General features: G+C 48.4%; 2 protein-coding genes across 3 annotated transcripts in view; one reads left to right on the top strand and one right to left on the bottom strand.

Annotated features, from left to right (window-relative positions):
- The window catches only part of DENND1A (DENN domain containing 1A), a 264,483-nt gene extending 248,717 nt beyond the window's left edge, over nt 1-15,766 (top strand). The window contains exons 21-23 of the mRNA XM_060270319.1: nt 9,464-9,592; nt 11,037-11,292; nt 12,752-15,766. Coding sequence (XP_060126302.1) covers nt 9,464-9,592; nt 11,037-11,292; nt 12,752-14,029 — 1,663 coding nt within the window. The 3' untranslated portion in view covers nt 14,030-15,766. The remainder of the gene's footprint in view (nt 1-9,463; nt 9,593-11,036; nt 11,293-12,751) is intronic.
- A 1,113-nt stretch (nt 15,767-16,879) lies between these two features.
- LOC118084239 (collagen alpha-1(XXVII) chain) overlaps nt 16,880-26,859 on the bottom strand; it is a 267,599-nt gene continuing 257,619 nt past the window's right edge. For both annotated transcript variants that reach the window (XM_060270658.1, XM_060270659.1), the window contains exons 59-61: nt 25,941-26,050; nt 23,401-23,607; nt 16,880-19,861 (exon numbers count right to left, since the gene is read on the bottom strand). In XM_060270658.1, coding sequence (XP_060126641.1) covers nt 19,712-19,861; nt 23,401-23,607; nt 25,941-26,050 — 467 coding nt within the window. In that variant the 3' untranslated portion in view covers nt 16,880-19,711. The remainder of the gene's footprint in view (nt 19,862-23,400; nt 23,608-25,940; nt 26,051-26,859) is intronic.

Genomic DNA, 26,859 nt, shown 5'->3' with positions numbered 1-26,859 from the left:
ACCATCAGAGAGAGTTAAGAATTTTAGAGAAGTGCATTTATTTCAGTATATATATATATATATATATATATATATATATATATATGAGATAGATGCGTGACAGGCAAAGCAATATATGTCAAGCCTTGATTTGTTGTAGTAATTGTAATTATTTGTCATTAGGTGGGTCAATTATAAATGGAATGCCATTAATGAAATGTAATAGCAATGTTTTATTTTGTTTATTTTATTATTATTGTAACTATTTGATTTATTGCTGTGGATTTTCCAAAATATAGGATTTGTCAAATTTAAAAGGGAAATATAAAATAATCAGTTGCATTACTGAAATCAATGCACTTTTCCACGATGTTCTAATTTTCCGAGTTTCACCTGTAAACATCACTATGACATTTCATTCCTTCCATTCCATTTATAATTGACCTGCCTAACGACAAATCAAAGCATTCCTGACATATGGCTGACAGCAACGCGTGGTCGGGTCAGCTAGTAAAATCGTAGAATCATAGAGTTGGAAGAGACGACAAGGGCCATCCAGTCCACCTCAACATTAGTAAGAACTTCCTGACAGTCAGAGCTGTTCGGCAGTGGAATTTGCTGCGAAGGAGTGTTTGTGGAGTCTCCTTCTTTGGAGCAGAGGCTACTTTAAGCAGAGGCTTGACAGGCATATGTCAGGAACGCCTTGATGGTGTTTCCTGCTTGGCAGGGGGTTGGACTAGATGGCCCTTGTGGTCTCTTCCAACTGTATGATTCTATGATTCTCAAGAGAGCCCTGAGAAATGGCTGGATAAATTATCACGGGGAGCTTGCGGCAATGTTCATGGGCCGTGCCCAAACTGAGTATGTACCGTGTTTCTCCAAAAATATGCCATACCCCAAAAATAAGCCACACCCCGAAAATAAGCCATACCCTAAAAATAAGCCATAGTGATAGGCAGTTAAACTGTACCATACTTATTAAAGAAAATAAGACATCCCCTGAAAATAAGCCAACGTGTTTTTAGGAAAAATAAATATAAGACGGTGTCTTATTTTTGGATAAACACGGTAAATGTTTCGGCACCAAGGCGGAAACACTCTGCTAAATCACCCTGTCTACTCCTTTGCTGCTTGCAAACCTAGTAGAAGTGACATGGAAGTGTGCTTGCAAGCTTCCAGTGCCATGCGGGCATCCTCCCCTCGCCGCTGCTTCTCTACCCCCTCAGCCTGTGAAAGGCAGAAGGTTGCCACCAGGCAACTTTGTGTTAAAATAAACAAAGCAGCCCTGAGGGAGTCGTGTGGCAAACACAGTGCCCTCCCCATGGCCCTCATCCTGACAACGGAGGCCTTCTCAAGAGGGCCATCAAGAGAAAACGCTGTTCTCCCCAAGGGGGACTAGGGTGGGCCGATCTCCCTTAAGATCTATTTTCCTTATTATTATTATTGGTAATATCTCGTCTTACCTCTTAGAAACCACTCAGGGCAGTTCATTAAAGCAAAGACACCTCGCACGCACACACACACACACACACACACACACTAGGGTGATGACTTTTTTACAAGCTCCTTTCCCTGTATCATAATTTGATGAGTTTTCATTAACAATTAGATAAAATCTGACTTTCAAAGAGATTTGATAAAACAACCTCACGCACACAATGATTTTTAAAAAAATTTATTGATTCGTTTTTGGACCATTTTTGAAGTCACTGTAGGCAGATATAAAATTGAACCCAAGCTTTAGAGTCACATATATACAACATTTTATAGGATCATCAAACACACAAGGAAGCTTTTTTTAGCTGCAGTAACAGTAGAGACGCCACTAGAGGGCGATGTTTTGCTACCTCTCCTGTAGGTTCTTTTCCCAGCATGCCCGGAAGGGTCTGCCGGCTGAGTTTTAAGGTCCCCAAAAGGGGCTTTTACCTTGCATAGATGTGACATTTGTATAGCCTATGCTGCTAAGAACACTCCCTATTGTGGAATGTGGCATTGTGTCCAAATTTGATACAAAATATATACAGTGGTACCTCTACTTACGAATAACTCTACTTCCGAATGTTTCTACTTACGAACGTAGCTCCGTCTGCCATCTTGGATGAGGTTTAGATAGGATTTTTTCTACTTACGAATTTTTAGATACGTTTGCTTCGACTTACGAATTTTTTCTCCCAATGCATTCCTATGGGATTCAACTTACACTTTTTTTCGACTTACGAATGTGCGTTCTGAACGCATTTAATTCGTAAGTGGAGGTACCAGTGTATAAAATTGAACCCAAGCTTTTACCTTGCGCAGGTGTGGCATTTGTATAGCCTATCTTGCTAAGAACACTCCCCATTGTGGAATGTGGCGTTGTGTCCAAATTGGATACGAAATATATATAGAATTGTTCATACAATTTTATGAAATGGTAAAACGGCATACCAAAAAATTAAAGACGGTTTGTGCGTGACCTTTTTAAATATTTCAACGGAATATACCTCATTTTAGTCATTCATAGGCAAAAGTTCATCCATTTGTGCTACAGGAAATAACTTTTGAGGGGGGGAAATAAAAAAGTCATCACCCTAACACACACAAACACACACACACAACAAAATTAGTACATTCATTCCCTCGAACATAAAATACAGGTGAAACTTGGATAATTTGAATATTGTAGAAAAGGGCATTTATTTCAGTAATGCAATTTTTCTTTTAATTTTTACAAATACATTCTTTTGGAAAGTCCATAGTAAGAAAACAAATGATTCACTCTGGGCGGCTTCCAACAGAGGAATAAAATAATCGATGGAATATTAAAAGCCTCCCTAAACAGGACTGCCTTCAGATGTCTTCTAAAAGTCTGGTAGATGTTTTTCTCTTTGACATCTGATGGGAGGGCGTTCCACAGGGTGGGCGCCAGCACCAAGAAGGCCCTCTGCCTGGTTCCCTGCAACTTGGCTTCTCGCAATGAGGGAACCACCAGAAGGCCCTCAACGCTGGACCTCAGTGTCCGGGCAGAACGATGGGGGTGGAGACGCTCCTTCAGGTATACTGGACCGAGGCCATTTAGGGCTTTAAAGGTCAGCACCAACACTTTGAATTGTGCTCGGAAACATGATGGAAGCCAATGTAGGTCTTTCAAGACCGGTGTTATGTGGTCTAGGCAGCCGCTCCCAGTCACCAGTCTAGCTGCCGCATTCTGGATTAATTGCAGTTTCCGGGTCACCTTCAAAGGTAGCCCCATGTAGAGCGCATTGCAGTAGTCCAAGCAGGAGATAACTAGAGCATGCACCACTCTGGCGAGACAGTCTGCGGGCAGGTAGGGTCTCAGCCTGCGTACCAGATGGAGCTGATAGATAGCTGCTCTGGACACAGAATGGACCTGCACCTCCATGGACAGCTGTGAGTCCAGAATGACTTCAGGGGCACAGTTGCCCCGTTCAGGACCAGGGAGTCCTCACACCTGCCCGCCTCCTGTCCCCCACAAACAGTCCTTCTGTCTTGTCAGGATTCAACCTCAATCCGTTATCTGCCATCCATCCTCCAACCGCCTCCAGGCACTCACACAGGCCCTGTGAAACGCCCTCCCATGAGATGTCAAAGAGGAAAAAAAGCTACCACATTTTTTAGGCCGGGTCTAGCCCGCATTTTACCAGCTTCTTTACAAGAATCTCATGGGGCAGCTTGTCAAAGGCCTTGCTTAAATCAAGAATACCATAGTCACTTCTCTCCAGGATGAAGAGGAGCCATGGATGAGCACCCTTTGGGTTCGGTCAGTCAGCCAGTTCCAAATCCACTGAATGGGAGCATTTTCTAGCCCACATTTTACCAGCTTCTTTACAAGAATATCATGGGGCACCTTGTCAAAGGCCTTGCTGGAATCAAGATAGGCTATATCCACAGCATTCCCTTCATCTACCAGGCTTGTAATTCTGTCAAAAAATGAGATCAGATTAGTCTGACATGACCTGTTTTTCAGAAACCCATGCTGACTTTTAGTGATCACAGTGATTTACTATATTGTCATACCTGCCAAGTTATCCCTTTTTTAAGGGATTTTCCATAATGCTGAATAGGCTTCCTCGCGAGAAAAGGGAAAACTTGGCAGCTATGTATATTGTTTAACCCTTGTTGTTGTTGTTGTTTAGTCGTGTCCGACTCTTCGTGACCCCATGGACCATAGCACGCCAGGCACTCCTGTCTTCCACTGCCTCCCACAGTTTGGTCAAACTCATGTTTGTAGCTTGGAGAACACTGTCCAGCCATCTCGTCCTCTGTCGTCCCCTTCTCCTAGTGCTCTCAATCTTTTCCAACATCAGGGTCTTTTCCAGGGAGTCTTCTCTGCTCATGAGGTGGCCAAAGTCTTGGAGCCTCAGCTTCACGATCTGATTGTTTACCCCTATGTGGAGATAAATTAGACATTGCATGCACTTTTCTTAGCAGGTTGCATTTTTGTCCCAAGCCTGCAAACCTCCCCACTCCAAATGAAGCCTTATTCAACATCTTGATCAAGGACTTGGATGATGAGCTTGAGGGCATCCTGAGCAAGTTTGCAGATGACACCATATTGGGAGGGGTGGCTAATTCCCCAGAGGACAGGATCACACTTCCAAATGACCGTAACAGATTAGACAACTGGGCCAAAGCAAACAAGATTAAGTTTAACAAAGAGAAATGTAAAGTACCCTACTTGGGAGGGGGGGAATGAAAGGCACAAATACAGGATGGGAGACACCTGGCTTGAGAGCAGTACATGTGAAAAGGATCTAGGAGTCTTGGTAGACCACAAACTTGACATTGGGCTGCATCAATAGGAGTATAGCATCTAGATCAAGGGAAGTAATAGTACCACTGTATTCTGCTCTGGTCAGACCTCACCTGGAGTACTGTGTCCAGTTCTGGGCACCACAGTTCAAGAAGGATACTTATAAGCTGGAACGTGTCCAGAAGAGGGCAACCAAAATGGTCAAAGGCCTGGAAACGATGCCTTATGAGGAACAGCTTAGGGAGCTGGGTATGTTTAGCCTGGAGAAGAGCAGGTTAGGGGGTGATATGATAGCCATGTTCAAATATATCAAAGGATGTCATATAGAGGAGGGAGAAATGTTGTTTTCTGCTGCTCCAGAGAAGCGGAAACGGAGCAATGGATTCAAGCTACAAGAAAGAAGATTCCACCTAAACATTAGGAAGAACCTCCTGACAGTAAGAGCTGTTTGGCAGTGAGATTTGCTGCCAAGGAGTGTGGCGGAGTCTCCTTTTTTGGAGGTCTTTAAGCAGAGGCTTGACAGCCATCTGTCAGGAATGCTTTGATGGTGTTTCCTGCTTGGCAGGGGGTTGGACTGGATGGCCCCTGTGGTCTCTTCCAACTCTAGGATTCTACTAGCTGACCCGGCCACGCGTTGCTGTCAGCCATATGTCAAGAATGCTTTGATTGTGTTTCCTGCTTGTCAGGGGGTTGGACTGGATGGCCCTTGAGGTCTCTTCCAACTCTATGATTCTATGGTTCCTGCTATGTGATGTCTGTCCCCATGGCTCCCTCGATTCCCCCTCCCCTTCTTTGGTTTCCTTTCCTTTATCTGTCTTAAGTACGCTTAGGTGTCAATTAAATTTGAAATATCTACATTTGTCAGCACTTGCTTTTTGGCCAACGTGATGTGTTGCTGATTTGTCCAGGCATACTGACACATTGGTTGTGGGGGGGGAGGGAAAGCCCCCCGAAATGCAGATTGCCCTCATTAAAACCGAAGCAGCAACTCTCCTAATGGCAGGCGCCGCCATGGAGCGCGTCTCCGGCTTCCTTGCGCCGTGATCCTGACATGGTATTTAAAAAGGAACAGCGAACAGCCACGGCTGTCAGCGCTGTCATTTGCTGGCGCTAACCGGAGGCATGCTAAACTAAACATTAGAAGGAGATCAGGAAGCCGTCTACACGGGAACTTGGTGAAAAGATTAGGGAGGCAGGAGCCGCGGCAGTCATGTAGAGACGCGGAGGGCTGGCGGTGTGATGGATAGGTCCCTTACCTCCCCACCCCCACCCCTGCAACGTTCCCCCTGCCGCTCGCTCGCCTCCGAGCCGGCTTGCTGCGACCCGTCTTTCCAGAGACAGCCCTTTGTGTGTGAAATGCAATCGCGAGTGGTAGGTGGCAGCCGGCAGGAGAGAGATGCCGAATTGGGTTAATGAAGGAAGAGCCTCACACCAGATTCAACTGCCGCAAGCGAATGACAAATTTACACTTGGACATTTTTCAAGCACTCATCCCAACTGGAATCCCATCCCGGTGCGGGAATTGAAAGCAGCTTGTTGAGGACATCCACTTTGTCATAAGAGGAAGCCTTGGGTGCGTCTTTATTGAAAGGAAGCGAAAGGATTTTGGTGGAATGATAATAATAATAATAATAATAATAATAATAATAATAATAATAATAATAATGCTTTGATGGTCTCTTCCAACTCTATGATTCTATGATTCTACTAGCTGACCCGGCCACGCGTTGCTGTCAGCCATATGTCAAGAATGCCTTGATGGTGTTTCCTGCTGGGCAGGGGGTTAGACTGGATGGCCCTTGTGGTCTCTTCCAACTCTAGGATTCTATGATTCTACTACTACTCCATTTATAATTAGAACCATAGAATCCTAGAGTTGGAAGAGACCACAAAGGCCATCCATTCCAACCCCCTGCCAAGCAGGAAACACCATCAAAGCATTCTTGACATATGGCTGACAGTAACGTGTGGCCGGGTCAGCTAGTAGAATCCTAGAGTTGGAAGAGACCACAAGGGCCATCCAGTCCAACCCCCTCCCAAGCAGGAAACACCATCAAAGCATTATTGACATATGCCAGTCAAGCCTCTGCTTAAAGACCCCCAAAGAAGGAGACTCCACCACACTACCTGCCAGCAAATTTCAGTGCCGAACAGCTCTTACTGTCTGGAAGTTCTTCCTAATGTTTAGGTGGCATCTTCTTTCTTGTAGTTTGAATCCATTGCTCCGTGTCCGCTTCTCTGGAGCAGCAGAAAACAACCTTTCGCCCTCCTCTATATGACATCCTTTTATATATTTGAACATGGCTATCATATCACCCCTTCACCTTCTCTTCTCCAGGCTAAACATACCCAGCTCCCTAAGCCGTTCCTCATAAGGCATCGTTTCCAGGCCTTTGACCATTTCCTCATAAGGCATCGTTTCCAGGCCTTTGACCATACTTTCTCCTGTAAGTATGGTTTTGGTTTAAGAACGGACTTCCGGAACGGATTAAGTTCCTAAACCGAGGTCCCACTGTCCTTTAGATTCATATGCATTGCAGTTGTACATGCCACACCCTGCAGTGGAAAATGTAGGGAAATCTGTTGAAAAATAGTATTATGAAATGTGCAGCCCAGGGATTGGGGACGGACAATCTTTGCCTTGCAAAGATAATGCATTTTGCAATCCCTTCCATCAGAACTTAGTGAACTGCATGAGGCCTGTATGGTGTTGTCTCTTAGCTCCGTCCTCCTGGGCCGTGTCCAGAAAGTGGTGGTGGGGGATGAGTGTTCAGACCCCTGGGCTCTCACTTGTGGGGTGACTCAAGGTTATAGCCTGCATCTACATGGGAGAGATCATCAGGGGGTTTGGGCTGGGTGTTCATCAGTATGCGGATGACACCCAGCTCTACCTCTCTTTCAAATCAGAACCAGTGAAGGCAGTGAAGGTGCTGTGTGAGTGCCTGGAGGCGGTTGGAGGATGGATGGCGGCTAACAGACTGAGGTTGAATCCTGACAAGATAGAAGGACTGTTTGTGGGGGACAGGAGGCGGGCAGGTGTGGAGGACTCCCTGGTCCTGAATGGGGTAAGTGTGCCCCTGAAGGACCAGGTGCGCAGCCTGGGAGTCATTTTGGACTCACAGCTGTCCATGGAGGTGCAGGTCAATTCTGTGTCCAGGGCAGCTGTCTATCAGCTCCATCTGGTACGCAGGCTGAGACCCTACCTGCCTACAGACTGTCTCACCAGAGTGGTGAATGCTCTAGTTATCTCTCGCTTGGACTACTCCAATGCGCTCTACGTGGGGCTACCTTTGAAGGTGACCCGGAAACTGCAATTAATCCAGAATGCGGCCACTAGACTAGTGACTGGGAGCGGCCGCCTAGACCACATAACACCGGTCTTGAAAGACCTACATTGGCTCCCAGTACGTTTCCGAGCACAATTCAAAGTGTTGGTGCTGACCTTTAAAGCCCTAAATGGCCTTGGTCCAGTATACCCGAAGGAGCGTCTCCACCCCCATCGTTCTGCCCAGACACTGAGATCCAGCGCCGAGGGCCTTCTGGCGGTTCCCTCGTTGCGAGAATCCAAGTTACAGGGAACCAGGCAGAGGGCCTTCTCGGTGGTGGCACCCACCCTGTGGAACGCCCTCCCATCAGATGTCAAAGAGAAAAACAGATTTTTAGAAGACATCTGAAGGCAGCCCTGTTTAGGGAGGCTTTTAATGTTTAATTGATTGTTTTATTTCATTTTTCTGTTGGAAGTTGGAAACCTAGCGGGGTATAAATAATAAATTATTATTATTATTATTATTATTATTATTATTATTATTATTATTATTATTATTTTCCTGCTGTGATCTTGTCAGACAAAGTCTTTCCATTTATGCTTCTGGAAGCCTGCCTTTGTGTTTTTGTACGGTTGATTTTGGGGCCTCTCAGCTTTGGGGATCAAGGCAGAACTGTTGAGTACGGGATAGTAGCCAGAATATAGTAGGGCTCCTTGATGCTCTTTATCCTCCACCTCTTACCTGAAGGCAGCTCCCCAGCAGGTTATAAAAAGACAAAGTTTCCTCCCTAAAAGCTATGTCCTTCCTGAATGCAGCTACCCAGTTCAGAAACGTAGAAACATTTGACTTTTTTTGTGTTAAGTTTTTCTTTCCTTCTGCAGGTTTAATTTGGTAACTTTCTTTCTTTATCTCTTTCTTTCTTTCTCTCTTTCTTTTCTCTTTCTCTCTCCCCTCTTTATTTCTCACTTCTCTCTTTCTCTCTCCCTTATCTCTTTCTTTCTTTCTTACTTTCTTTCTTTCTCTCTTTCTCCTTCCTTCCTTCCTTCCTTCCTTCCTTCCTTCCTTCCTTTCTTTCTTTCATCTCTCTTCCTCTCTTCCTCTCTTTCTCCCTTTCTCTCTTCTCTCTCTTTTTCTCTTCTCTCTCTCTTTCTCCCTTCTCTCTTTCTCCCTTTCTCTCTTCTTTCTCTCACCTCTCTCTCTTTCTCCCTTCTCTCTCTCCCCTCTCTCTTCTCTCCTCTCTTTCTCTTTTTCTCCCTTCTCTCTCTCTCTCTTCTCTCTCTCTTTCTCTCTTCTCTCTTTCTCCCTTCTTTCCTTCTCTCTTCTCTCTCTCTTTCTTCTCCCTCTCTCTTTCCCTCTTTCTCTCTTCTCTCTCTCTTTCTCTCTTTCTCTCTTTTTCTCCCTTCTCTCTCTCTCTCTCTCTCTCTCCCTCCCTCCCCACTCTCTCTTTCTCCCTCCTTTCCTTCAGCCTGGTAAAGCCTACACGCCACTATACGGTTTTTCTCTCCGAGGACTCTTCCGGCGACGAGTTCCCGCAGGAAGACGACCCTGGCTCTGCCTTCTCTGACAGTTTCCTCTTCTCTGCTCCCTTTGAATGGTCTATACCTTCACTCTTTGCTGCACTAGCCAGAGCTGTTCCCCTTCAATGTTTGGGGCACCCCACAGATGTATTAATCTTTCCCTTGCTTGGGTGTTTCTGTGGCACAACTCATGCATGTTGGTCTCTGTGTGAGCATATCTCCTGCACAACTCTTGTCATGGATTTCCAAGCTTTGCTCCTTCTCCCAGCACCGCATGTTTCTGTGCTCAGTCGTGCTTCTTAACACATCTTTCGGGATTCCAGGTAGTCATTGCCCCCTCATCACCATGTTTTCTTGGTTTACGGTTATTAAATGTGTAGATCACTTCCCAATTAAAGAGTCTCAAAGCAGTTTACAGTGGTAAAGGTAAAGGGACCCCTGACCATTAGGTCCAGTCGTGACCGACTTTGGGGTTGCGTGCTCATCTCGCATTATTCTGGAAGTCAGTACTTAACCTGAAGCGTACTTAACCTGAAGCGAACTTTCCCATTGAAAGTAATGGAAAGTGGATTCATCCATTCCAGATGGGTCTGCGGAGTACTCAACCTGAAGGGTACTTAACCCGAAGTATGAGTGTAATTGGTTCCGGAAGTCCGAACTTAACGAAGCATACTTAACCTGAAGCAAGCTTTCCCATTGAAAGTAATGGAAAGTGGATTCATCTGTTCCAGACGGGTCCGCGGAGTACTCAACCTGAAGCGAACTTAACCCGAAGTATGGGTGTAATTGGTTCTGGAAGTCCGTACTTCACCTGAAGCGTACTTAACCGGAAGCGAACTTTCCTATTGAAGGTAATGGAAAGTGGATTAATCCGTTCCAGACGGGTCTGTGGAGTACTCAACCTGAAGTGTACTTAACCCCAGGTATGAGTGTAATTGGTTCTGGAAGTCCGCACTTAACCTAAAGTGTACTTAACCTGAAGCGTACTTAACCCGAATTATGGGTGTAATTGGTTCTGAAAGTCCGTACTTAACCTGAAGCATACTTAACCTGAAGCGTACTTAACCTGAAGCGAACTTTCCCATTGAACGTAATGGAAAGTGGATTAATCTGTTCCAGACGGGTCCACGGAGTACTCAACCTGAAGCGTACTTAACCCTAAGTATGAGTGTAATTGGTTCTGGAAGTCCGTACATTGTTTCTGGAAGTCCAATGGGAAAGTTCGCTTCAGGTTAAGTACGGACTTCCAGAACCAATTACACTCATACTTCGGGTTAAGTATGCTTCAGTTTAAGTACTCTGCGGACCCGTCTGGAACGGATTAAATCCACTTTCCATTGCTTTCAATGGGAAAGTTTGCTTCAGGTTAAGTACAGACTTCCGGAACCAATTGTGTTTGTAAACCGAGGTACCACTGTAGTGAAATTCCAGTTTGTTTCCATAGGCTTTCCCACCTTGTCATGGGTTTGTGAATTCTTTAGCTGTAGTGCGTTAATCCGACAAAATTTCCCTGCCCTCCAGGCCTCAGCCTTACCATGCCCTGAAGGAGTCCAGGAGCGCAGATAGCGAAGGGAGTGTCAACCCTGAGAGCCTTCAAGATGGTGGAAATGCCGACCCACCCACACCAGACAGCCCTGTGGAAATAAATCTCCTGGGAGGCATATTCTCGGGCCTGGAGGTAGAGCCTCCATCCCTGCTGCTCAGCCAAGCCAAGAGCTTAGAAGACTTGAGGATTCCCCAGGATGAAGGGGACAACCAGGGGACCTTTGACTACCAGGTATGTCGCTTGCTTCTGTGGAAACATAAAAGCACAATGTGTTGGGCTGGGGGAGAAGGGGGAGAAGGAGCCACCACCGAGAAGGCCCTCTGACTGGTTCCCTGCAACTTGGCTTCTCGAAATGAGGGAACCGCCAGAAGGCCCTCGGTACTGGACCTCAGTGTCCGGGCAGAACAACGGAGGTGGAGACGCTCCTTCAGTTATACAATGGTATCTCGGTTGACGACGGCGATCCGTTCCAGGGAACTGGTTGTTCCCTGAGTCCGTCGGTTGCCGAAGTACGCCAATAGAGCGCTTCTGCGCTCGTGCATGCTGCGCAGATCGCTTCTGCACACGCACATGGACACAGAGATTAGACCTGGGGTGTCTTAGGATTATCTAGCGCCTTGGCGCAAGGACCCCTGCTGCACCCCCACCCCCCACATTTTCCTCTGGGCGGGCAGCAAACAGCTGCTGGGCAGAACGGAGGCTCCCAGTGGTGCGTGAAGGAGGAGCGGCCACGGGCGGTGCCCAGGAGGAGCCCGCACCATGCTTCCCTTCCTTGGCGCTGCTGCTGCGCTCAGGACAGGCGCGGGCTCCTGGCGGCAAGGCGGCAGCTCCGGGGCTCGCCCTTGGCGGCTGGCCACCTCCTGGCAGCCCTCGCGCGCCGTGGTGAAGCATGGGGGAGGCGGGCGAGGACAGGAAGCTGATACGGGAGGTGCGGCATCCAGCCTCCGCCTCTTCCGTGGCGCCCTCCAGAACTCCTGGCCTAAAAGTTGTCTGGTCCAAAATCCCTTCTGCAGCACATAGCTGCCATGTCTCCCGGGAAACCCCCATATTTAAACCCGTTTCCCGCTGTTATCCCGAATGGAGAAAAATTCCGTAAATCCCCCGGATTTCCTACCTGCCAGGGAGGCTCCTTCTGCGCATGTCTGGACATGCGCAGAACCGATTTCGGGTGCCGCTCTGCCCATGTCTGGGCACCGGAAATTGTGCAGCACTTGCACCAGAAGTTGCTTCTACGCATGTCCAGACATGCATAGAAGCGACTTCCGGTGCCACGCCACTGCTGATCCCGGATTTTTCTTACCGGGAGTTGGAGGGTATGCTGCAGCAGCAGCCCAAAAGAAAGTGAGAGCGCCAGCCATCTAGCCGCTGCGGGCAGAAGGGAGGGAGCGTTGGCGATGGTGGGTGCTTATTGCCCTGTTGCTGCTGCAGCCGGCCAGCCAGAAGCGCGCAAGGGGAGTAGGGCGCATCCACGGCGTAGGGCGATGGCAGGCTGTCGGCGGTGGGGCGCCGTGACTCGGGCCGGCGTGCAGGGGAAGGGGAAGCCACTGGCAAAGCCGCGCAGCTCCCCCACTCGCTGGGCGGGGTAGAAAGAATTATTATTATTATTATTATTATTATTATTATTATTATTATTATTATTGTGTTTATTCCGATTCTATGATTCTGTAACCTGCTGTGTGCTTCCTGGCAGCGGATGAATCCTGGCTTTTCCGAAAGGAGCTGGATTTCTCCAGGGATGAAATTTTCTCACCCCTACAAGCAACTATGGGGCCTGGGCCAGGATGACATGGCCATTCCCACCAAGTATTCCCAAAGCTCCCCGGAGAGGCCCTTGACTGCTCTTGAGGACACGTCCATCGCCCCACGGAGGCCATGGAGCAAAGACTCCATGCCGGATCTCCCCGAGAAGGACGTTGGCACCTTGGCTGGCACTCCAGGCAACATCACAATCCCACGGCCGCAGGGCCGGAAGACGCCAGAGCTGGGCGTCGTCCCGCTGCCACCTGTGCCCAGGCTTGCCAAGCAACAGGCGCTGCTCGAAACCGCCACCTGCCTTGCCGGACACAGTGACTTGGCTTCGGAGCTCATGCGGGACACTTTTGCACCCGGAAACGTCTCTCCGGACCCTGAATTCTGGCAGCAGCCAGCTGGTTTCGCCCCTCCCCAGCGCCAGCTCTTGTCCAGCGACGGCCGTGGCACGCAACTACTTCAGCCGGTCAAGGTCTGTGTGGAGGACCTGAGCGGCAACAACGACTCTCTCCTTGCCTTCCTAGATCCGTTGAAAGCGGGGAGTTGCCTGCTAGGGTCGGCGCCGCCCAGTCTCACAACTGGCTTCCCGGCAACAGCAGGCGACCTCATGCCACCCAGGCCGCCACTGGGATACCCTCCCTCTGCCGCGCCATTTGTGCCAGCATCTCTCAACCCGTTTGTGCAGACCACGCCAACCCCCGTCCCATTCTCCCTGGCCAGCCCTTTTTCTCCTTCCCTAGGTCACGCTTACAGCTCCAGCGTTATCCCCTCCAACTCCACCTTCTGTCAGCCCCCGAGGCCTCCCCCCAACCCCCTGACCCTGTCCATGCCCAACCTTTTTGCCCAGTCTCCTGCTGCGGCTCAGCTTCCGCCCCAAAGCAATACCCTGCCGCCAGCCAAGCTTTGGGGCTCTTCTAAAATGCGGACCTTGCCCCTGGCCCACCCCGCCTCGAAAATAGAGACCAAGGCGAGGCCCCTTGACCTCCCACTCGTCCCCCACAAGGCCAAAGTTGTAGAGTCAGTGCGGCCCCCTAGCCAACCTCGGGCTACTAAAGACCCCTTTGAAGACTTGCTGAATAAGACCAAGCAAGAGGTTTCCGTCGCCCCAGGTAAAGCAGAACAGACGAGATCCGTCACCCCATGTAAAGTAGAACAGACGAGATCTGTCACCCCAGGTAAAGTAGAACAGATGAGAAGGCAGTGGGAAACGTTTGAGTGACTCTCCGGGGAGAAGGGGGGGCCTTCATTCCTTTTCGGTTGTGTGTTGAGCCAGTAGGGAAGCACCAAATTCCGTTGGAGCAAAAGGGGTAGCCAGCCAGGAGCTACTATACCCGCGCACCAACTCCTGTTGGTAGCATGACCTGGCTAAACACTACTAGGACCACACACACACACACGGAACCTGGAACCTTCACGTTCCCTTCCCATGGATACCCGTCTTCTTTTACGCCTTCAGAGTAGCTGAGAAAAAACCACTGGGGGCGGTAGATAACCCGAAGCGTCCAAATTTCGTCCAGGCATCTACTGAACTGTTCCTTTGTCAAGAGGTATTTTCACGTGGCCACGGTGCTCCCCTCTTCCCGCACCCATTAGGACCCCCTTTCCTCACCAATGGGATTGGTATCGGATTTAGGATTTCCGCAGGCTGCGAATCCCGTTTTTGCTTCCGGGTGTAAATGCAGGGATGAATTTGCCGCTGGACTGTTGAACCGGGACTCTTCTTTTTCATTCCAGTGCACTTTTGATTTTGTGGACACATGGCTGTTTGAACTCCCTGCACTGTCCCCACCCCCCCACTCACCCCCGCAACTTCTGCACACAGCAGGGAACCCTCCCAGTTTCCCTATTGATGTTGGAGAGCCCCACGCTGCTGGGTTGCTCGGAGGGCAAGCCCCGTTTCAGGCTCACCGGAGAATCGGAATCGCCAGCAGTGGACCTTTTTAGAGCAAGACACAGGATGCCCCTATCAGGTTTCCCCAAACTCTTGTACAACTGTGTGTGAATATAATATAATCTATAGATATATAGATATATAAGTGTTACTAGGTGGCAGTAATTGGAGTAGATGTAATCGTACCTTATTACCAAAAAGGGAGACTACCAAGGTGTAAAGAGTTCTTGTTTGCGGTGTGCCGCATCAAAGCACCCCAAAGCTAAAATTGTAGACCTCAAAGGGTGACAAGTGTGGGCTTTTCTCAGCACGTTTTGAATCTGTGTGTAAACTGCTCTTTAGTAAAAGCGGCTTTTTCCAACCTGCTTCTTCCGGGCGTTTTTGGACTGCAAATTGTTTTCACCCCAAACCAGTAGAATCCTAGAATCCTAGAGTTGGAAAGAGACCACAAGGGCCATCCAGTCCAACCCCCTGCCAAGCAGGAAACACAATCAAAGCATTTTTGACATATGGCTGACAGCAACGCGTGGCCGGGTCAGCTAGTAGAATCCTAGAGTTGGAAGAGACCACAAGGGCCATCCAGTCCAACCCCCTGCCAAGCAGGAAACACCATCAAAGCATTTTTGACATATGGCTGACAGCAACGCATGGCCGGGTCAGCTAGTAGAATCCTAGAGTTGGAAGAGACCACAAGGGCCATCCAGTCCAACCCCCTGCCAAGCAGGAAACACCATCAAAGCATTTTTGACATATGGCTGACAGCAACGCATGGCCGGGTCAGCTAGTAGAATCCTAGAGTTGGAAGAGACCACAAGGGCCATCCAGTCCAACCACCTGCCAAGCAGGAAACGCCATCAAAGCATTTTTGACATATGGCTGACAGCAACGCATGGCCGGGTCAGCTAGTAGAATCCTAGAGTTGGAAGAGACCACAAGGGCCATCCAGTCCAACCACCTGCCAAGCAGGAAACGCCATCAAAGCATTCCTGACATATGGCTGTCAAGCCTCTGCTTAAAGACCTCCAAAGAAGGAGACTCCTCCTTGGCAGCAAATTCCACTGCCGAACAGCTCTTACTGTCAGGCAGTTTGTGGAATCTTCTTTCTTGTAGTTTGAATCCATTGCTCCGTGTCCGCTTCTCTGGAGCAGCAGAAAACAACCTTTCTCCCTCCTCTATATGGCATCCTTTGATATATTTGAACATGGCTATCATATCACCCCTTCACCTTCTCTTCTCCAGGCTAAACATACCCAACTCCCTAAGCCGTTCCTCATAAGCCATCGTTTCCAGGCCTTTGACCATTTTGGTTGCCCTCCTCTGGACACGTTCCAGCTTGTCAGGATCCTTCTTGAACTGTGGTGCCCAGAACTGGACACAGTACTCCAGGTGAGGTCTGACCAGAGCAGAATACAGTGGTACTATTACTTCCCTTGATTTAGATGCTATACTCCTATTGATGCAGCCCAGAATTGCATTGGCTTTTTTAGCTGGTGCATCACACTGTTGACTCATGTCACATTTGTGGTCTACCAAGACTCCTTTTCACAGGTATCACCCATCCTTTCATATATTTTTTTGCCCAAGTATAGTACTTTACATTTCTCCCTATTAAAATTCATCTTGTTTGTTTTGGCCACAGTTGTCTAATCTGTTCAGGTCATTTGGAAGTGTGATCCTGTCCTCTGGGGTATTAGCCACCCCTCCCAATGGGAGCATTGCCTAGCCCGCATTTTGCCAGCTTTTTTACAGGAATATCATGGGGCAGCTTGTCAAAGGCCTTGCTGAAATCAAGAATATCATAGTCACTTCTCTCCAGGATGAGGAGGAGCCATTAATGAGCACCCTTTGTGTTCGGTCAGCCAGCCAGTTCCAAATTCACTGAATGGTAACATTGTCTAGCCCGCATTTTACCAGCTCCTTTACTAGAATATCATGGGGCACCTTGTCAAAGGCCTTGCTGAAATCAAGATAGGCTATATCCACAGCGTTCCCTTCATCTACCAGGCTTGTAATTCTGTCAAAAAATGAGATCAGATTAGTCTGACATGACTTATTTTTCAGGAAAGGATGGAGGATTGAGGTATCTGAGAAAAGAGGCGGTAGGGGGAAGGAATCCTGTTGTGTTTTGCCCGCCCCCGCCCCACAAAAAAAGAGAATACAAACTGATTAAGACTCACATATATTTTACGAAACATGGAAAATTAAACAGAAAACAGGCACCAAAATGTTCATTACAGTACGGCCCCAGCTACCTTAATATTGCATTCCTTATATAGAATAAAACGATTACCATCATATCAATCCTCCTCTTCTTTTTTTAAACTCCAAATTTACATATAGAGTCTAGGTTTCTATGAAACAGAACAACAACGACAACAACAAATACAACAAAAACGACAAATACAACAATAAGAAACAAAACCCATCCAAGACTGAGCAGGTGGAGGAGCGACAAAGTACCCCGACACGGTCTTTGGACCAAAACAATAGATTCCTGTCTTCCCACTGTTTAAACAAGAGACTTACTGTATATTCCTACGTATAAGACTACTTTTTAACCCAGGAAAATCTTCTCCAAAGTCGGGGGTTGTCTTATACGCCGGGTCATATTCCTTGTACAGCGAGTATATCCCAAACTCTATCTTTTAACTGGAAAAGTTGAGGGTCTTCTTATACGCTGGAATACACGGTAGGTGTTCAAATCTAGGACTCGCCATAGACAGAAGGACTGGAACAGATGACAGACCCCCATTCAGCCCAGAAATCAAGTCAAACGGTTTCGCTCTCATTTTTCTTCCCACTCTCATCTTGGCTACTTGCAGCCTAATGCTTTGGTGAGTAACAGTTGTATATTAGGGTGATGACTTTTTTACAACCTCATTTCCCTGTATCATAATTTGATGTGCCTTCATTAAAAATTAGATAAAACCTTACTTTCAAAGAGATTTGATTAAAAAACCTCACACACAAAATGATTTTTAAAAATCGTATTTATCCGTTTTTGGACCATTTTTGAAGTCACTGTAAGCAGGTATCAAATTGAACCCAAGCTTGAGAGTCACATATATACAACATTATATAGGGTCTTCAAACACACAAGTAAGCTTTTTTTAGCTGCAGTAACAGTATAGATGCCACTAGGGGGCGATGTTTTGCTACCTCTCTTGTAGGTTCTTTTCCCAGCATGCCCGGCAGGGTCATGTGCAGGTGTAACATTTGTATAGCCTATGTTGCTAAGAACACTCCCCGTTGTGGAATGTGGTGTTGTGTCCAAATTTGATCCGAAATATATATAGAATTGTGAATACCATTTTATGAAATGGTCAAACAGCATACCAAAAAATTAAAAATAGTTTGTGCGTGACCTTTTTAAATATTTCAATGGAATAGACCTCATTTTAGTCATTCATAGGCAAACGTTCATCCATTTGTACTACAGGAAATAATTTTTGGGGGAAAAATGAAAAAGTCATCACCCTATTGTATAGGAACACACACACACTCACACACACACACAAGCAGAGAAATGTGTTTTTCGTGAGCTCAATTATTGCTCTGAAAAACCACCTTTCAAGGTACATTTTTCTTTTAAAACACACCCGTGACAAACGACCGGTTAACAAATCCTAGATTTCAAAGAACGTACAAAGCCCCTGTAGAATATTTCATGCACCTTTAAGTTAAAAAAAGTTTATTTGTCATTGTTGCGCTGATGATCTTCCCTGCCCTGTTTTAACCCCTGCTTCTCATTCCCAAGGGAATTTAGCAATGTCAAGGGTTTGGAGGAGCCTGGGAGGAGACACTGTAGTGCAGGCACCCCCAAACTGCGGCCCTCCATATGTTTTGGCCTACAACTCCCATGATCCCTAGCTAACAGGGCCAGTGTTCGGGGAAGATGAAGTTCGGGGATGCCTGCTGTAGTAGCACCTCTTTGAACAGGCACCCCCAAACTTTGGCCCTCCAGATGTTTTTGACTACAATTCCCATCATCCCTGACCACTGGTCCTCTTAGTTAGGGATCATGGGAGTTGTAGGCCAAAACATCTGGAGGGCCACAGTTTGGGGATGCCTGCTGTAGTAGCACCTCTTAGAACAGGCATCTCCAAACTTTGGCACTCCAGATGTTTTGGACTACAATTCCCACCATCCCTGACCACTGGTCCTCTAAGTTTAGGGATCATTGGAATTGTAGGCCAAAACATCTGGAGGGCTGCAGTTTGGGGATGCCTGTCTTAGAACCTTAAATAGTTTGAGTCATCTACATAAAACACACTTCTTTTTTTAAAAAAAATTAAAGAGCACCAGGTATTTCACAGTGAGAGGTAGAATCAAATTTAACAAACCCATCCCTCTCTCTCTTTTTCCTACTTAGCACCAATCTCGTCTCATCTCTTTCCTGCCTTCCCTTCTCAAGCCACTTAAAAAGGGCTGTTTTCTTTCCCAACGGAAAGAAGGACCTTGCTCGCTTTTATTTTTTATTTTTGCCTTAAATAAAATATATAGATATATCATTTTCTTATTCTCTCTCTCTCTCTCTCTCGAATATTGCACGTAAAAATGCTTCCTGTTCCGGAGCAACAAGCAGACAAAGACCAGTTTGCAAAGCTGTCTTCCCCAGACTCCTTCCTGTCTCCTTTCCAAAAGCTCTGCCTGCTAGCATCACGTCCTTTTCCAGGCAGGGAAACTCGGAGCCCCGAATTTTCCCACCGGCTTCAATGGTGGTAAACCGGAAGTCCGATATTGCATACAGTTTCTTTGGCCGAAGGTGTGGCGAGGGAGGGGGGGAAATCTTTGGGCGTGGAATTTCTTTGCTCAACTGGCCTCTTGCTTCAGCATCTAAAGCCACAGCATTCGCCTCTCCCCATCCTGGAGAGTCCGACGGGCCAAGGATTCCTTATGACTTGGCAGAGTCCAAACGCTCAAGGCTGGGAGAGAGGTCCAGGGGTGGCCAACAGGCCCTGCTCATCTCCAAAACGAAGGAGCTCGAAGTGCCGCAGAGGCTGCCAACTTTTAGAGAAAGCACATGGGCCCAACCTCGAGGAGGTGCTGCTGCTTCCCTGGCTCGGATGGTGGGAGGTTGTAGATGTTGGCAATTGGCAGCTGTTGTGGGTCTTGTGTCCGGAAGGTAAAGAGGGTCCTGTGCCAGTGTCCATCTTGAATCTAAATGCAAAGGAGGCAGGGAGGGAAGAGAGAGAGAGAGAAAGCTAAGTCTTCCCAACAATGCCAGGTCTCTTTAGTGCAACAGTCCCTTGCAGGGCCGTCCTTTCCATTTGGTTTAGTGGCGTGGTGCACCAGGGCGCCTCCCCATCAGGGGCGCTGGGCTGGGGCACCCAGCAGCCCCGCACGCTGCTCATGTTCGGTGCGGCGGAAGCAGTGCCCGAAAGGGCTCCTTTCGGTGCACTGTCCCCACCATGTCCCTTCACAACAGCAGGCTTGCTAGCCACCATTCCAAAGGCACCTAGCAAGATCGCCAAGGTGAGGGGATGTGGCGGGAGCAGCGCCCAAAAGGGCTCCTTTTGGTGTGCTGTTCCCGCCATGTCCCCTCGCAACAGCAGGCTTGCTAGCCGCCGTTCCAACGGCACCTAAATAGCAGGGGGCGCCAGAGGGATTTTGCACCACAGCACTGGATACCCTTAAGACGGCCGTGGTCCCTTGCATCTCCTCTCCAAGCAATAGCACATCATCAGCCGCGTGTGAAAGGTGTGTCTTCCTTCCCACGAAAGCCAGAAAAGCAGCATACAAACGAACAGATTCAGGGCGTCTTAAGGGTATCCAGCGCCATTGGAACAGCGGCTAGCAAGCCTGCTGTTGCGAGGGGACGTGGCGAGAACAGTGCACCAAAATGAGCCCTTTCGGGCGCTGCTCCCACCACGTCCCCTCATCTGGGCGGGCTTGCTAGGCGCCGTTGGAACGGCGGCTAGCAAGCCTGCTGTTGCAAAGGGGCTTGGTTGGAACAGCGCACCGAAAGGAGCCCTTTCGGGTGCTGCTCCTGCCACGTCCCCTCGCTTGGGCGGACTTGCTAGGTGCCGTTGGAATGGCAGTTAGCAAGCCTGCTGTTGCGAGGGGGGTTGGTGGGAACAGCACACCGAAAGGAGCCCTTTCGGGCGCTGGTCCTGCCACCCCGAACATGAGCAGCACGCAGGGCTGCTGGGCGCCCCAGCCCAGCGCGCCTGATGGGGAGGCGCCCTGGCGAACAACGCCACTAAGCCAAATTGAAAGGACGGCCCTGAACAGATTATTGACACAATTATTATCAGCTATGGGCGCTTCCTCCAAGGCTGAAATGAATAGGGATAATAGGGTGTATCCAACTATGTTCTACTCAGAGTAGACCCGCAGACATTAAGGAACATATGTAAATACTACACTAACACTAATCTCGACATTTTTGGGCCAATGTTTTGCCAAGGAAGTCACAGCTTTGCATGAGATAAGATCAAGGGGGGAAATGTTTTCGGGATTTTTTTTTATGACCCACGCTACTCAGGACCCCCACAGCACAGACAGCAGGAGGAGGAGCAGCCCTGGCCACAGCCGCCACATCAGCACCTGGAGCGATCCGGCGAGGGCGCACGGCGCTTGAGCTTCCTCTCCTCTCCTCTTGAAGCAGAATCAACAAGACGCCTGCCTAGACACCTCACTGATTCTGCTTCAAGAGGAGGAGAGGAAGAGGAGGGGGCGGCTAGCAACAGCTGCTCCGAGACACCAGCCGTTCGGCGCTGCTTCAGCACCCCTGGTGGCCAGGCACCCTGGCGCCTTGCGCCACCCGGCCTGGGCCTAGAGACGCCCTGGTTCTCCCAATCCTACTTTAGATTCATATTTGAGAAGCATTCAGTTCATGCAAAATGGCAGCAGGGGGCACTGCTGCTTTGCAGAACGACCCAGCCCTCTGGCTGACAAAGTTGCATCCGACTGGAAAGCTGCAAAATAGGAAAGGTCCCTTCAAAATAAGGTGCAATCAAAGGTTCAAGGTGGGCCCACCCACACTCCCACTTGTCCTGTGATTTCTAGCTGCGGGTCTGAGAGGTTTTGACTTTGCCCTGCAGCTGTCCCTGGAGAAATCCACCAATTATCGCAGGTGGCGCTGTGGGTTAAACCACAGAGCCTAGGGCTTGCCGATCAGAAGGTCGGCGGTTCGAATCCCCATGACGGGGTGAGCTCCCGTTGCTCGGTCCCAGCTCCTGCCAACCTAGCAGTTCGAAAGCACGTCAAAGTGCAAGTAGATCAATAGGGTAGGTAAACGGCGTTTCCGTGCGCTGCTCTGGTTCGCCAGAAGCGGCTTTGTCATGCTGGCCACATGACCTGGAAGCTGTATGCCGACTCCCTTGGCCAATAATGTGAGATGAGCACTGTAACCCCAGAGTCGGTCACAACTGGACCTAATGGTCAGGGGTCCCTTTATAATAATAATAATTTATTATTTATACACCGCCCATCTGGCTGGGTTTCCCCAGCCACTCTGGGCGGCTTCCAACAGAAATATTAAATTACACACATTTCTGAAAGATTCAAAGCTTCCCTAAACAGGCCTGCCTTCAGATGTGGGGGACAGGAGGCGGGCAGGTGTGGGGGACTCCCTGGTCCAGAATGGGGTAACTGTGCCCCTGAAGGACCAGGTGTGCAGCCTGGGAGTCATTCTGAACTCACAGCTGTCCAAGGAGGCGCAGGTCAATTCTGTGTCCAGGGCAGCTCCATATGGGACGCAGGATGAGACCCTCCCCACCCGTGGACTGTCTTGCCAGAGTGGTGCATGCTCTGGTTATCTCTCACTTGAATTATTGCAATGTGCTCTACATGGGGCTACCTTTGAAGGTGACCCGGAAACTGCAATTAATCCAGAATGCGGCAGCTAGACTAGTGACTGGGAGCGGCCGCCGAGACCACATAACACTGGTCTTGAAAGATCTACTTTGGCTCCCAGTACGTTTCCGAATACAGTTCAAAGTGTTGGTGCTGACCATGAAAGTCCTAAGCAGCCTAGGCCCAGTATACCTGAAGAATCTTCTCCACCCCCATTGTTCTGCCCAGACACTGAAATCCAGCACCAAGGGCCTTCTGGCGGTTCCCTCATTGCGAGAAGCCAAGTTCCAGGGAACTAGACAAAGGGCTTTCTCGGTAGTGGCACCCGCCCTGTGGAACGCCCTCCCATCAGATGTCAAAGAGAAAAACAGCTACCAGACTTAGAAGACATCTGAAGGCAGACCTGTTTAGGGAGGCTTTTAATGTTTAATCGATTATTTTATTTCATTTTTCTGTCAGAAGCTGCCCAGAGTGGCGGGTATAAATAATACATTATTATTATTATTATTATTATTATTATTATTATTATTATTATTATTAGTTAATTGCCCTGCTCTCTTTTGAGTCTGGAAACCTTCAAGAGAAACCAGCAGACCCTTTGCTTGGAAATGAAACAAAGAATCATAGAATCGTAGAGTCGGAAGAGACCACAAGGGCCATCCAATCCAACCCCCTGCCAAGCAGGAAACACCATCAACGCATTCCTTACATAGCGTCTGCTGGTTTCTCTTTCAGGTTTCCAGACTCAAAAGAGAGCAGGGCAATTCAAGGCACAGAAGTCCTGTCCACTATTGAGTCTGGCAACCCTAAATGCGGACAAGCACATTGTCCCCACCTCTGGCTACAGATCCTCTTCCTAGCCCTCCCCTGCGGAGCTTCCCTGGCAATTTTTTGCATACCTTGCAGTCATTCACAACTACACCAGGTGTGAAGTGCCCTCCAGCTTCAAAGATCTGCCCATTCCAGCCCTTGAAACGCATAGGTTTCCTCAAGGGCCCTTCCTGCCACACGGAGGTGTTCAGGCAGTGGATGGTGATGTTCTGGGTGACCTCGGTGCTCAGGAGGTGCAGGAAATTCAGTTGCACTCGTCCGATGTCAAAGTCAAGCTGGAACAAGGGGAGAATGGGAGGTTGCGATGAAGACAGGGATTGGGACTCCAGCTTGGTTTCATTCATCCTCTGACTGCATGAAGGGTGCCCTGATCCCCCAGGAAACAAAGGAGGTGGAATTCTCATCAAGCTCATGAACACCCATAAAATCAGCCTGCTTGCTGTTTTGGACTCGAGCTCCCAACTGTGTTGGCTGCAGCTGAGAGGAATTCTAGTCCAGAACATCTGGTGGTCACCTAGAATAATAGAATCATAGAGTTGGAAGAAACCACAAGGGCCATCCAGTCCAACCCCCTGCCAAGCAGGAAACACCATCAAGGTGTTCCTGACATATGGCTAACAGCAACGCGTGGCCGGGTCAGCTAGTAGAATCCTAGAATCGTAGAGTTGGAAGAGACCACAAGGGCCATCCAGTCCAACCCCCTGCCAAGCAGGAAACACCATCAAAGCATTCTTGACATATGCCTGTCAAGCCTCTGCTTAAAGACCTCCAAAGAAGGAGACTCCACCACACTCCTTGGCAGCAAATTCCACTGCCGAACAGCTCTTACTGTCAGGAAGTTCTTCCTAATGTTGAGGTGGAATCTTCTTTCTTGTCGCTTGAATCCATTGCTCCGTGTCCGCTTCTCTGGAGCAGCAGAAAACACCTTTATCCCTCCTCTATATGACATCCTTTGATATATTTGAACATGGCTATCATATCACCCCTTCACCTTCTCTTCTCCAGGCTAAACATACCCAGCTCCCTAAGCCATTCCTCATAAGGCATCGTTTCCAGGCCTTTGACCATTTTGGTTGCCCTCTTCTGGACACGTTCCAGCTTGTCAGTCTCCTTCTTGAACTGTGGTGCCCAGAACTGGACACAGTACTCCAGGTGAGGTCTGACCAGAGCAGAATACAGTGGTACTATTACTTCCCTGGATATAGATTCTGTACTCCTATTGATGCAGCCCAGAATTGCATTGGCTTTTTGAGCTGCTGCATCACACTGTTGACTCATGTCAAGTTTGTGGTCTACCAAGACTCCTAGATCCTTTTCACATGTACTGCTCTGAAGCCAGGTGTCTCCCATCCTGTATTTGTGCCTTTCATTTTTTTTGGCCCAAGTGTAGTACTTTAAATTTCTCCTTGTTCAAATTCATATTGTTTGCTTTGGCCCAGTTGTCTAATCTGTTCAGGTCATTTTGAAGTGTGATCCTATCCTTTGGGGTATTGGCCACAGCTCCCTATTTGGTGTCATCTGCAAACTTGATCAGGATGCCCTCAAGCCCATCATCCAAGTCATTGATAAAGATGTTGAAGAAGACTGGGCCCAAGACAGAACCCTGTGGCACCCCACTAGTCACTTCTCTCCAGGATAAATAGGAGGCATTGATGAGCACCCTTTGGGTTCGGTCAGTAAGCCAGTTACAAATCCACTGAATGGGAGCATTGTCTAGCCCGCATTTTACCAGCTTCTTTACAAGAATATCCTGGGGCACCTTGTCAAAGGACTTGCTAAAATCAAGATAGGCTATATGCACTCTCTCTAGTGCAGTTCTTTTCAAATGAAGGAAGGGCACAGGAAGGGAGCAGGGAGAGATGCCGCCCTGAACACTGTTAAGGTCATTTGGAAGTGTGATCCTGTCCTCTGGGGTATTAGCCACCCCTTTCATTTGGTGTCATCTGCAAAGTTGCTCAGGACGCCCTAAAGCAAAGTTCTGAACCTGAGCTACTATTTCTGGGTTAGCAGAGTCTGTAACCGGAAGCATTTGTAACCCGAGGTACCACTGTCCTACTTAATCAAACATGTGCAATGGATTCAAACTACAAGAAAGAAGCTTCCACCTAAACATTAGGAAGAACTTCCTGACAGTAAGAGCTGGTTGGCAGTGGAATTTGCTGCCAAGACCTCCTTCTTTGGAGGTCTTTAAGCAGAGGCTTGACAGGCATATGTCAGGAATGCTTTGATGGCGTTTCCTGCTTGGCAGGAGGTTGGACTGGATGGCCCTTGTGGTCTCTTCCCACTCTATGATTCTACTAGCTGACCCGGCCACGCGTTGCTGTCAGCCATGTGTCAGGAATGCTTTGATGGTGTTTCCTGCTCGGCAGGGGGTTGGACTGGATGGCCCTTGTGGTCTCTTCCAAGTCTATGATTCTATGATTCTATGTTTGTAAACTACTTCCATGAAATAGTATAAATTAGGGAGAAAACAGCAATGAAGTCTAACTTTAAAAAATATTGCCTGTTGCAATTAAGACCCAGAGAGCCCCCTGAATTTGCTGCAAACCGCACAGCAATCTACCAGTGTATCCAGGCCGACTTTTGGCCCATGGATACTCAAGCATACCTTTGAGGCAGTGATGGGGCTGAGACAAGTCTGTCCCCCTTGGGTGAAGTTACAGGTGACTTGAATACTATCTGAAGAACAGCCCAGATTTGGGTCGATCCAGTACGTTCCTGAAGGAGAGAAGGGACATAGCATTATTTATTTTATGCACCCCTTAATCCAAAAACACCCGGATGCCTAGCAATAAAAACAGATTTTAAAAAAACAATGGTTGGTAGTAAAATTACACCTACGGGTGTAATACTTTGTTTTGTTTTAAACAAACTGGTCGATGATCTCTGGCGGGCTAGGGACAAAGGAGAGAGCTGTTTCCTAGTTCTGCTGGATCTCTCAGCAGCTTTTGACACCATCGAACATAACATCCTTCTGGACCGTCTAGAGGGGTTAGGAGCCGGGGGCACTGTCATACAGTGGTTCCGCTCCTTCCTCCTGGGCCGTGTTCAGAAAGTGGTGGTGGGGGATGAGTGTTCAGACCCCTGGGCTCTCACTTGTGGGGTGCCTCAGGGTTCTGTCCTCTTACCCATGTTTTTTAACATCTACATGCAGCTGCTGGGAGAGATCATCAGGGGGTTTGGGCTGGGTGTTCATCAGTATGCGGATGATGCCCAGCTCTACCTCTCTTTCAAATCAGAACCAGTGAAGGCGGTGAAGGTCCTGTGTGAGTGCCTGGAGGCGGTTGGATGATGGATGGCGGCTAACAGATTGAGGTTGAATCCTGACAAGACAGAAGTACTGTTTGTGGGGGACAGGAGGTGGGCAGGTGTGGAGGACTCCCTGGTCCTGAATGGGGTAAGTGTGCCCCTGAAGGACCAGGTGCGCAGCCTGGGAATCATTCTGGACTCACAGCTGTCCATGGAGGCGCAGGTTAATTCTGTATCCAGGGCAGCTGTTTATCAGCTCCATCTGGCATGCAGGCTGA

Source organism: Zootoca vivipara, chromosome Z (genome assembly GCF_963506605.1).
Source record: "Zootoca vivipara chromosome Z, rZooViv1.1, whole genome shotgun sequence".
NCBI classification, from domain to species: domain Eukaryota; kingdom Metazoa; phylum Chordata; class Lepidosauria; order Squamata; family Lacertidae; genus Zootoca; species Zootoca vivipara.
The sequence above is the reverse complement of the archived record's forward strand: the minus strand, read 5'-3'. Positions and strand labels throughout refer to the sequence as shown.